General features: G+C 32.7%; 2 protein-coding genes across 2 annotated transcripts in view; one reads left to right on the top strand and one right to left on the bottom strand.

Moving 5' to 3' along the window:
- The window catches only part of Smp_132560 (hypothetical protein), a gene marked incomplete at both ends in the record, with an annotated part of 198,872 nt that overhangs the window by 57,276 nt on the left and 128,541 nt on the right, over positions 1–13,055 (bottom strand). The gene's annotated exons all lie outside the window — the stretch shown is intronic.
- The window catches only part of Smp_156740 (putative ocrl type II inositol 5-phosphatase), a gene marked incomplete at both ends in the record, with an annotated part of 29,000 nt that overhangs the window by 10,885 nt on the left and 5,060 nt on the right, over positions 1–13,055 (top strand). The window contains 7 exons of the mRNA XM_018799741.1: positions 2,495–2,733; positions 4,819–5,170; positions 6,908–6,969; positions 7,827–8,009; positions 8,139–8,478; positions 9,714–9,919; positions 11,338–11,449. Coding sequence (XP_018651500.1) covers positions 2,495–2,733; positions 4,819–5,170; positions 6,908–6,969; positions 7,827–8,009; positions 8,139–8,478; positions 9,714–9,919; positions 11,338–11,449 — 1,494 coding nt within the window. The remainder of the gene's footprint in view (positions 1–2,494; positions 2,734–4,818; positions 5,171–6,907; positions 6,970–7,826; positions 8,010–8,138; positions 8,479–9,713; positions 9,920–11,337; positions 11,450–13,055) is intronic.

Genomic DNA, 13,055 nt, shown 5'->3' with positions numbered 1-13,055 from the left:
ATACATAAAACAGATGTCCCAATAAGACCTGTCGTTGATTATACAAGGATGTTTGATTATAATTCCTTGAAAAAGCTTGAACCAGATTACCAGGCTAAACGTTGGATTTACTTCAAATTCATTCGCTGAGATTTTACAAATATATTATTCCTAATTATTGTCGAACTACTTTTACAATTTACTAATCCTATAAAACTGTCGGGATTATTTGAAATGCTTTAGGTCATTAGAAAGAAAAGATTCCCATTACTTCTATAGAGAATTGTGTCTACAGGTTAACTTGTGTCAAATGTGACACGTTCTATCTAAGAAAATTTTTAAGTGTAATCTTGACTCTTCTCAAGCAATATCTAAGCTAAACAACAGGACCTAATAATCCCATGAAATTCAAAGATCCATAACTTATTTCGTCATTAACATTATACACTATTTTTAAAATCCATCAAATTGATATGAACAACCATATTTATTCCATTCAAATATCACACCGCTAACAAACGTACAAATTACCTTTACTCCTAATCAAAAATATCACATTTTTCCAGACTCACTAATAAATACACTAACAAACGTCCTTGTTGTCTTACACTTGACCTGAATAATGTAACATTAGTTCTATCAGACTTGCTTTAATTGTGTTAACATTTTTGACTTATTCCACTCGAGTATGTAAATTTATAATAATTGGTTATTTATCTATTTTTGAAGTCGAATTTACGAGCCGATCTAAGCTAGACCAGCATCGGAAAATCGGAAGTATAGGACTGCTGTTTCGATCTAGTGCGGGACTACTCAACAGTGGGCATCTGCAATCCTGCTTACGGGATGGCGGTCTAGTTTAGGTTGACTAGTTAACTCAACTTTTAAAATGCTACAAACTCCACAAATTCCCATACCGATATTCCTTAATTCTTTAAAAAAGCAATTCACATTAAATTTCAAAACAGGAATCAACTCATTAGAATATTATAAATATATCATTGATTTTTTATTATTAACAGTCTATTTTATGCTCAATTTATTTGAAATTCTGAAATTAAACCTTGATAATTTTACTCAATTGGTTTTTGAGAGGGTATATTCGAACTAGCCTTATTACTTTTACCAGTTATTATCTGAAAAAATTTTTGGATAAAATAATTTTGTCTGAGTAGCTGGAATTTCCAATATTGGAAAGTAATACGGTGACACTATAATTTATGGACGACTTTTCAGAGATGCTAAAGTGACCTTGTGAATGTTCACCTACGTACTACTAGGGTTAAATGAGGGTTATAAACCTGTGTGAAAAATAAGGATTGTGATTTCTAGTTGATGGTTAGGGTTAGGAGTTAGACATAGAGTTTTCATCACTAACTAATATCAGATAAAATGCGAAAACTCTCTTTCACCAAATGGCTGAATGAATTCCGTGCCAAAATCTGAGACCTGTTATCCTAAATCTGTTTGATTCACCCATAAATTAGAGTCTCACCTAATTTACCTTTGTCGTATACTACTAAAATAATATGAGGTGTTTACCTTGTCTACACACGAACAAATACAGACGAAGACAACAAACGTAGCAACAGTAACTGCATCAATAGGTCTCAACATACCCAAAGGAAAAAGCAAGATTCTCAAATACAACATGGAGAACACCAACTCAATCACACTTGATGGCGAAACTCTGGAAGACGTGGAAACATTCACGTACCCAGGAAGCATCATTGATAAACAAGGAGGATCATATGTAGATGTAAAGGCGAGGATTGGCAAAGCAAGGGCAGAATTCCTACAATTGAAGAACATATGGAACTCCAAACAACTGTCAACTAACTTCAAAGTGAGAATCTTCAATACGAATGTCAAGATAGTCCTACTGTACGGAGCTGAAACGTGGGGAACTAATAAATCCATCGTCAGCAGGTACAAGTATTTATAAACAGTTGTCTACGCAAAATACTCAACATTCACTGGCCGGATACTATCAGCAACAGCGTTTTATGGGAGAGGACAAACCAGCTTCCAACTGAAGAGGTAATTAGGAAAAGACGTTGGAAATGGATCGGACATACATTAAGGAAATCATCGAACTGCATCACGAGGCAATCGCTAACTTGGAATCCGGAAGGGAAGTGGAAAAGAGGAAGGCCAAAGAACACATTACGCCGGGAGATAGAAGCAGATATGAAAAGAATGAATAACAACTGGAAGGAACTGGAAAGGATTGCCGAAGACAGAATTGGATGGAGAATGCTGGTGGCGGCCTATGCTCCTCAACGAGGGGTAACAGGCGTAGGTAAGTAAGTATATCAAATTTCATTAGTTCGACAAAACACCACTCAGAATACTTAGATAAAAAAAAAGATGAATTATTAATAATTGAAATGTAGGTAGATCTAGTCGTATTTGTTTGCCCACACTTAAAGTATTCATATTACATGTTCAATTACAATCCATTATTGAAAATTCTTTTTCTTTCTTTTTTTTTATTTGCATCTATTTTAACCAGATAAATAATTCTTATACATCAACACAATTAACAAGTTTATTATTGGAATTTTTTAATTCTAATGATACATTAGAATTTTATCAAATCATTATTCAATATTTTATAAAAAGTTCAAATTCTTTATCTGTACCAGAATTAACATTAATACAGAAGAATCAAATACATTTCTATTTAAATGATGATCTAATTCAATCAGCTGATAATCTCCAAGATCAATTTAATTGGTTAAATAAGTATCTGTAAGTGAAACAAGTAATGAGTAAATAAATTAAAAAGGAAGACTTATTCACTGTATAATAAACATTGTCTTGTTAAGTAACCCCCTTCTTCTAATTTTAGCAAGCTTTTATTTCTCTATGTATCATGTGAATGCATGAAAATTGTCGAATATCTATCACTTTTGAAATTCTATCTTTAAAATTTGTTTCATTCAAAAGTTTGTTTAGTTTGTTTGGTTAGTCATATTTCTTATTTTTATAGGAGGCGGTAAATCATTGAGGAATGTAAGTTTCGATAATGATTGTAAGAATCAGATGTAGTTGTTTCATTAAGTATTGTGAATGAAAACATAAGTGGGGGACAACCGATTGTATTTTAATACAAAGTTAAAGAGTCCTTTCAACAAATGTAAAACCACACGTTCAGTAGTTCATCTACAAATCCTCCATCAATTATCTCAAACTTCATCGTTCTTGAATTCCGTTCTCTTCTATTCGATTGTCTCAACCTTCTGCTACCAGGTTTTCCACTTTCAACTGGTGTTACATTCTACTTATATCTGTCAATATAAGTAGCATACATTACAACAGTCATACGTTTTCAAGCTCAGAAAAAAATTAGGGACAAAGCTAAGGTTTAGTTTAGAACTCAGGTAACTTCCCAGATGACCTTGCGAAAACTTTGATCCTCATTAAATAATTAGAAGGCAATAACTGTGAATGAAAAATTTATATTTCGTAATAAAAGAATTTACATAAAACATTTTGTTTTTAAATCGCTGATTAACCACTTGGAATGAATTAAAGATTCTTCTGCCTTGAATTCAACATTGCTTTTGAGGACTAACAATAACCGTAGACTTTAGGAAATATTGCAACTAAATACTGTTTCATCATGTTTTCGTTCATATTCATTCACATATGATAAATTCACGCATTCGTAGATCAGTATTTATCTGAGCAAATTTAACGTTTTATAAGCATTTATTGATATTTTCTTCTTTAAAGTAGGTCATCAGACGACTGATAGTCAGTTTCCTGATTTCGTATATGTGCGATGACCTTGAGGTTACGTAATCGATCTTGACTGGTTCGGAACTGTTTTTTTAACTTCATTAGAATCCTATTCCTCAGCACTGCTGGAGTTCAGCATCTATGATATTTAGGTCAGGAAATTCACAATGAATGTTTCCAACCTGCTGTGTCACTGAATCTTTTTGTTGCCATCAATAAAATTCGATATTGTTTAGCGCTTTGCCAATATTTTTTATTTAGTTACTAATTGCTGCATTTTGTTATACGTTGGAGCAGTTGAAATAAACCATGTAAAATCGATCGATTTTGTGCTAGTATTATTTTAGTTGCCTCTAATGAAAACTTACCGGAATGTTAGTTTGACTTTCACTTATGAGTGTAAAATGAAACAGACGACTGTGTTGACAATATTGCTTGACTAATATCTGCAGTTGGATTTCCCTGGATCGAAGTAATCAAGTCTTACAGGTTTGACGTGAGACGACTTGCTCCAAAATCTTTCAAACCCAGTACTTGTATTTCAGAAAAGCTCTGTTACCTACTTTCCATATTCTCTCACTCTACACTGAGATCGAAAACACTTAGATATTTGAAGTTCATATCATAGCTTACTAGGTTGCTTAATAAGAATCTAAGAGAATACATAGTATGCATGCATCTGAGCCAGTACGAGTGATTTTGATAGACATGTATATTTTGGAAAGTGGTTGTGCAATGTCTCCGAATGACTGAAGTTAGACGCGTGCATTAATGGATTCCGGTTCATTGGTCTGCAATTCAGAGAGTTGCCGCGTAACCCAAAAATCCTGGATTCCAGCCCCGGTGGCGTCGTGGATACTCATTACTGAAGAATTCCATACTAGAAAAAAACACTGCTTCCTCAATAATTCCTGGTTCTCAATAGTTGTCTAACTAAGGTCAGTTCATAATGTAAACTGTGATACATAACAATCTCCACAGATCTCATATATATATATATATATATATATATATATATATATATATATATATATATATATATATATATAATTGTTTTCCATTTATTCATTACTTTATCTATGAACAAACCAGGGACAAGGATTCATTTGAATTGGCTTCAAACTTACAGGACTCTTACAGTTTACTTGTTTCTGATTCAAGTAGTATCAATGAAAATAAATATGATTATTTGAAACCTACATCTACATGTAATAAAACAAATAGTTGTCCAAGTTTAGACAATTCTAAATTATCTGCTCAAAACAAATATACTAAAGTAAAGAGACACACATCTAAACGATTATTTAAAGTTCGTCGTTGTCAATCGTCTGTATCCCCACCGCCAACAAAACTGAAATCGAAACCTCCGAAACCCATGAAAAAGAATTCCTTAGCTGTATCACAAAACAATTGGAACAACTCCTCAGACAGTTTAGCAGAAACAGTAAGCTTAACATATTTATATTGTTTTGTTTAAGAAATTTCTACCAGGTAGTATTTTGGACTAACTCATATTTGGTGTATAAATGACTCGGTTGAAGATACTATCTATGGTGGGGCGGTGGATAAGTGGCTAAGATGTTTGATTTTAAGCCACTAATTCGAAAGTTTGAAACCGGCCCCACCTATTTCAGCTTGGGTAAATGCGTAGTATTAATATCCCTCATGTCCAGAATGTGGCTCGGAGCACGGTGCAGGAATCTGTACCTCATACGTGTGGTGAATGAAATACATATCCAATTTGTAAATTAACTAGATGGGCGAATGTAATCTTGTATGACATGAATTGAATCATAATTTCACTTTTGACGTAACTGTCTTTAAGGTAAAATGATCTTGTACTAAACCCAGTTAACTTATTATTTGACTACTGACTAGCAAATTATCTATTTATAAATCAAAAATCTTCCAAGAATGTGATCAATTTAGAAATTCTCGAATCATAGCCACTATTTCACTGAAACTTAGAAAATTTGGGAAAAAGATAGTTGTTGTAAACTAGATAGTAAGAGGACCAGTAACATTCGCTGCAATCTTTTCAGATGTTACTAAAGCTTCAGTAGTTCAATAGTATGAGCTTTGTAGAGATGTATGCACAATATAGATGACGATCTCTAAAACAATTGTTCGGAGGAATGGGGCAAATCGTAGAAATCGATGAAACAGTCGTTTAAAAACTCAAATTCAATAGCGAAAGAAGTGTATGAGCAGGCTGGGTAAGTATCGATTCCTTAAATATATTTTACTGGTATTCGATATGTATGACTGATCATCACAAATGGGATATTTCCAGAACGTGAAAAACTAACAGGTTGGAACTTTGATACCAATTATACAGGAGTATGTGTATCCGGGTACCAAAACATATACGGACAAGTGGAGGGCGTATAAATGCCTATCTAGAATTGGTTACGTGTATTAAGTTGTCGTTCACAAGCGACATTTTGTAGAACCTGCCACGAGAGTATACACTAACAACATGATAGCAATGTGGTTGGGGATAAAATAATTTTGCGACCTTACCACGACTTCAGAGGTTGTGGAATCACATGAATGAGTTCCTGTACCGCACGCATTACCATTTCAGAACTGCTAAACCTCTTTCTAACCTGGAAAAGGTTTCGAACTATGTTAAAGAAGTGTATCCACTAATTTTTTTGATTTTGTATAACATGTTCTTACTCTTTACCGAATGTTTGCTGATTGGCTGATATCTCTCAAGGTCACATAAGGTTAGTTCAAAGGTCGCCCATAAATTATAGTCCCACCGATATATCTATCTGAGTCTGTCATTTAATTGTTATCAGAACTAATTTTACAGTTGAAAAGTTTCAACAAGGGATTAACAGAACTGACGAACCAAGGAGAAAACTCAATTGTTTATCACTCGCTGATCAGTAGATTTGCCACTGATGGTATCTCATTACTTCATAGATTCAAAAAATAAGATTGAAAAAATTTCAGAGAGGAAAATTTTCTCCTGGACAGTATCATTTTCTGAAGCTTTACAATAGTATAGTATATATTTCCTTGAAAAAGTTTGGACCAGATTGCCAGGCGAAACGTTGGATTTACTTCAAATTCATTCGCCGAGATTTTACAAATATATTATTATTATTTAATTCATTATCAGATTATTTTTAAAACTGTATTCGTTTACTGTTATTTTGTCCAATTTTAGTGTTTGACTTCACCACATAGTTTTTCCGATCTGCGTTTCGCAAATGACTCATGGAATAAATGGTAAGTGAAAATTTTCATAACTTTAATGTGATATTCACAAAGCACTAAAAGAAATTTAATCTAGCGATTTGGAAACAATAATATTCATCAATGAACTGACAATATATTTGACTGTCATTTTTTATAGGATAAGAAGCTATTTCAAGTCACTGAGACTAGTGGTCACACTTCAGCTAATTTAATGGAGTTCGATCAACACCAAAGGACTAGACATATTCAACATCAGCCACTAGTCAGTGATCAATTAATTTTAAAAATCTCAGCCGAACAGAAAGTTGTTCGGGAACTTACTAGCTCAGCAGTGATGTCATAAACGTGGAAGCTAGGTGAGTGACGTGGGTTCGAAACCCCTATGGAAGAACAGTTCTCGTGTTTACAGGCATACTTTGTTGGTGGGTGATAAACAGAACGAAACCTAGGTTGAGTCTCCTCTCAACAACCTCTAACGACCTAATACATCTATCCTAATTAGGATTATTCTGATCTCTCGTAACATTTAACTACAGTATGGCTTGTGTTGTGTGGATAATCTCAATTCATAGTTATGAATATGATCAAAGCTAGAAATAAACTGCTTTATACATCAATTGAATATTCTCCTATGATACTCATCAAAATTTTAGACTTTAACAACAATCATCTTGAACGACATTAAATTATGACATTACTAGCCAAAATATCTATTTGTATTGAAATAGTCAAACTATTTCAAGCTGTATTAACGTTAATCATTAGAATATTCAAGCGTCCATGGGAAGTACATGGTTTTGTATCTTAAAGTTTATAATTTATCAACATTAATTATTCAAATAACTAAGTTTAACTGTCTATCATTATACTGTTCCTATTTTCCCCAGTAGATTTACTAAACCATGGAATAACATTCTGACAAATTCAACTATTAATTATCCTAAATATAGAAAGATTAGTGTATTTATTGGGACATGGAATGTAAATGGTCGTAATGGTAGTAATTTAAATTTAGATGACTGGCTTATACCTCCTGAAGGTCAACCACCAGCTGATTTGTATGTTATTGGGTAAGTTATTTGTTCAGTTTATGTAGAAAGCATAATTCTTTTTATCTACAAAAGATTTAAATTGTGCTTATTTGTTTTATTTCTTGATTACATTGAAAACTAAGTTCATTCACATTTATCTTTAATTAGATTACAAGAATTGGATTTAAGACTTAAAGTAATTACTCTCAATAAGACTAGTTCATCCGGACCAGAGGATTTATGGATTCAACAGTTAGAAGAAGCATTAGGTGGCTTATTGAAACCACCTACTTCTAAATCTAATGTAACACGTCAAAACGAAACTGAATCAATTAAAAATTTCGCAGCTCACTGGTTTCAATACACCGGTGGAGGTTATATACGCATTAGACGTGTTCGTCTAGCTGGTATCATGATGATTGTATATATCTCAGCCAAATTATCCATTCATTTACGTCATGATGAAATTTCTCAACATATTGTCCCAACTGGCGTTTTAAATGTACTGGTAAGTTGTGTAAAATTTATGGTTATCAAGAAGTATTTAATAAACATTGTTTTTAGAAAATAATCTTAATATTATAGACAAAATTGAAAATAAATTCATTTCGTATTGTTTGTGTGAATCTTCTCATTGATGTTCAGGACTGCAATTGATCAGTCTCTTATTGGCATATGTACATCGTGTGTGGATTATCTCGATATTGCCTTAATTCACAAGCATTGTAAGTAAAGATGGATAGTGGCTAGCAGTAGAATACAGTACATGTGTTTCGTCCTATTTGGGACTCGTCTGCTGGATCTACTACATCTCAGAGTTGATGTTCGTTTCGGGACATTTATATTACGTTATTCAACTTAACATGTCAGAATATTATTTATTATTTCTAACAATCTTTTGATTATACATTTCCAATAAGTGATTAAAACCAAATATTTCATGTGTCCGTTGATGTTCGGGTGATAAATTTTTAGTTTTCATCAAACTTCTAGTTACAATATATTCATGATAAATAACTTGAATAACTATGGTTACCACATTACATGAAAAGAAACAGAATTATTTCAGTTGTAGAATGCTTTATTCTAAACTTACCTACTCACTTACGCCAGCTACGTTTTACAGAGCTAATGACCAGGGATCTCTAACAAATTCTGTTCAGGGTTCTTTTTTTCAGTTGTCACTGAGTACTATTCATTCTTTCAATGAGTCCCTCCAACTCTCGGCACTGTATGTCTCTTGGTTTGTCTCTTTTCCTTTTGCCTACGGGATTCCAAGTAAGGGCTTGCCACATGATCCAGTTCGGTGATTTACGTAATGTATGTCCCATCCACCTCCGGCATCATTTGCTACTTAATGAAACATTTATAAAGAATACTAGTTTTGTAATGTATGCTACTTATGTCGACAAACATAAGTAGTATGTATCACCGATCGGAAGTGGGAAACCTGGCAGCAGAAAGCTAAGATTTAGTTGAAGAAAATAGAAACGGAAGTAAAAAAGAGTCGTAAATTGGAAGAATCATACAGAATGTGAAGGACAAATGATAGAAATTTGCAAATAAAGTATTCAATGTATAGTTTTCGCATTCTATCAAGATATTGTGTAATTTTGTTTAACACAATAAATTGGTTGTCCCCATCTTTGTTCATGTTCATTGCAGTTTTATGAATATAAATTCATGATGGGTTTATTATGATGTATACATAAATGTTTTTTTCTCTTATTTGCTTTACTTCAGGGTAATAAAGGTGGTGTAAGTCTTAGACTAACTATATTTAATACTTCATTATGCTTTGTAAATTGTCATTTGGCTGCTGGCAAAGAAAAAATCGACCGTCGTAATCAAGATTTCAAAGAGATTGTACGTAAAATGTCATTATTATTCCCTATAAATCCAAAGCGTCTTCCATTTCCTATGAAAAAATCTTATATTTCAGTACATGAGTAAGTTCCAATATAGTATAATCAAAATATTTGTTTGATAAATGTGTTTAGCATAATTAAAGTCAGATTTTGAAGTGAATACTTTAAATGATATCCTTACATCTTCTGGTCTGAATTATTCGCACATTCACTGAATAAAAAAACCATAAATTATATGCTTCTCTGACACATTCTTTTATTTAATCTCTATCTTATTCACTCTATAATATTGTCTTATTTTACTTTAAATAATATGAACCAATTCTGATCTCAGTTGAATTCGTATTTTGTTTAATCAATTTATCGAAGTCTAATTCTTATTTGATATTGTTTGGTTGAATCTTCCCAATGATATTTAGAACTGCAACTGATCAGTCTCTTATTGGCATATGTGCATACTGTGCGTATTGCCTCGATATAACCTTAATTCACAACGATTATAAGCAGTGATGGATAGTGGCTAGCACAAGCAATGGGCTATCGGGACTCAGTAGCTAAGTGGATAGTGCGATGGCGATTGAAGTGAACGGTACTGGGTTTGAGTCCCAGAGTGAACATCAACTCCGAGATGCAGGTACATCCAGCTGATGAGTCCCAAGTAGGGCGAAACGCGCGTCCTGGATTCCACTGCTAGCCACTATCCATCTCTAGTTCTTATTTGTTTATAACAGACAACAGTTTAAATATGTTTTATGTTTTTATCTCACGTTTAAGGGGAATTAATGGAGATGATTTAAATAATCCGTGACAACTGATGATCATCATCGATGAATCTTAGCCTAGTCTTGGATTATTGCTTATAGAGTTGTGTCGTCAATTAACATGAGACTTATGAATGAACGGTCTTCATTCCATTCAGTTAGGTTAATAGACTAATCATCTTTCCGTCTGCTTCTAACCAGTGCTACTGTTAAAATATGTCGACTGCACACATGCCTTTTAAAAATCTTACTTAAAACCCTCCTAAACTAAGCTTTTTAGAACATCTTAACATATAGTCTTTAGAATTGTCTCTAAGATTTAGTCATAAAATTTGATCATTACCGTGGAGGCAATAGCGATGGGATTCTAAAATTATTCGTTGAGACCTAACTGAGCAAAGCTAGATTTAACAGGTGAAAAGTAAGATTGATTCATACCACAGTATTTTGCGTCGTTTTCATAAACGAAACAATAATTTGATAGGTATGACTCAGATTGGCTAATGCTGCCATGATATTACTATGCAAAGACTAATATCATTTGATATACAGTCAATAGGAGCTACAACTACGCAAAACATTTCGACTTTTTCTTTCAATGGATTACTCCGGATGTGTTTAGACATAGTACCATGTTGATTAGATAAAAGAAATTTGTATTCTTTATTGCAGATTATCATAACATGAAAACTAATGACAGTGAAATCTTCTGTTTAACTGATATTTTCTTCGATGTAGTGTAATTTTCTTATTTGGAGATTTGAATTATCGAATAACCGGTTTGGACTCAGATAATGTCAGAAGACTAGTTAGGCAAAACAATTACGTCAGTCTACTTAAGAATGACGAGGTAGGTTTTCATTTCAATTAGTATTTAGTATTTAGGCAATAAAAAAGTACTTTGATCTGTTGGACCTACCTAATTTACTAGTTAATACCGTATTTATTGTGATCGATTTTCCGGAAGCCTAATTTTATTACTATAAGTTTTTTTCTCAAGCATTGAATGTGAGACACATTTGTGGTAGCAGAACATCCTTGGTCCTAAATGGAAAAATCTATTCCTCCCGTTATGGTTTACATGAATAGTTAGTGATTTTATACGCTGATTCCAGTCCTTAATCTGACCGCTTCTAGCTGTTTTGAATCTAAACGAATAGTATACAGCAAATATACGGGAAGAATAACCAAAGAGTGACAATTCCATCAGTCAATTTATTATCCTTACCTCCTGATCTAAGTAAAACGTCAGTAATATTCCCTTATTGGTTCCACTATTCATAAGTAACGCCAATAAGACACACTTAAATGCCTTAGATGCCCCTCTTTGTATTCGAATGAGGCTGAAAAAAGTAAACATTTCAAGAGTCAGAGATCAGTTTCAGAGTAATCAGATAATGTAACTGTTATTTTCATGGAAAATTTTAATGTTGAAAATAAATCAAAATCCAGAAAGGCAACAGAAATTCGTCTTAAACTATTATTTTACTCTACTAATGAATTGCATTCAACAGCTTGGTACAAGATATCTTGGTTGATATGTATCAAATCAGCGCAAGTTTTCTTCAACGTATTGTCTTCAAAAATCCTTAGGGTTAATATTTTCTACCGTATGCTGTGTTATTACATTGTTTAATTTATACAGAAAATTAATTCTTTATATTTTGTTATTATTATACAATTATTGGTCAGTAAAGATTTATTATATTGACAAGCTTTAAATAATTTACATAATGATTAAGTCATCTTATAATACCTGCACTACACTTGAGTTTGTCTACTTCTAATTTTATTAAGCCCTTCAATTAACTTAATTAAACAGCAGACACTGTCATTCGAATAGTAGCAATGTGTCTATATCTTTGTATTATCATTATTACTATTATTATCACATTTGTATGATCATGTATGCTTGGTCACATGTTACAGATTACAAGTATATCCCTCTAACTAGCTTAAATCGCTTGATGACACATTCGCTTTCCGATAAACATATGCTTCTTAGGTCTTTTTAATTCATTCAACCTAATTGGCTTGTTTGTATTCTCTTGCATTCATTCGTACTCATATTTCCGTTCGTCTTCGTGTTATGTGTTTATGGCTTTTTGATCTGCGCTGTACAATTATAAACTGAATTCAACACATCTTATTTTCTTCTGAGATTTATACACCATTGGGGGTATCGGGAAAAATGTTATACAAAACATTAGGAATTATCTTCATAACGTTTCATCACAATCTAAGACTTGTTGTGAATAGACTTTAACAGATAGCCGAAACGTTTTTATTTACCTTCAACTTCCACATAGTTTTTACTTGGTCTAGTTTACTTAACTCTATTATCAGTTTGTTTTTCTTTCATGACTGACATAATTTTATTACAAACAGAAATAAAAATTATTAGCTAATTCAATGTAATATACTTTTTATTTTTCTTTCATTTATTGATCCATTCA

Source organism: Schistosoma mansoni, chromosome 3 (assembly GCF_000237925.1).
Source record: "Schistosoma mansoni strain Puerto Rico chromosome 3, complete genome".
Taxonomy (NCBI): domain Eukaryota; kingdom Metazoa; phylum Platyhelminthes; class Trematoda; order Strigeidida; family Schistosomatidae; genus Schistosoma; species Schistosoma mansoni.
This window is presented reverse-complemented; position numbering and strand designations above follow the sequence as displayed.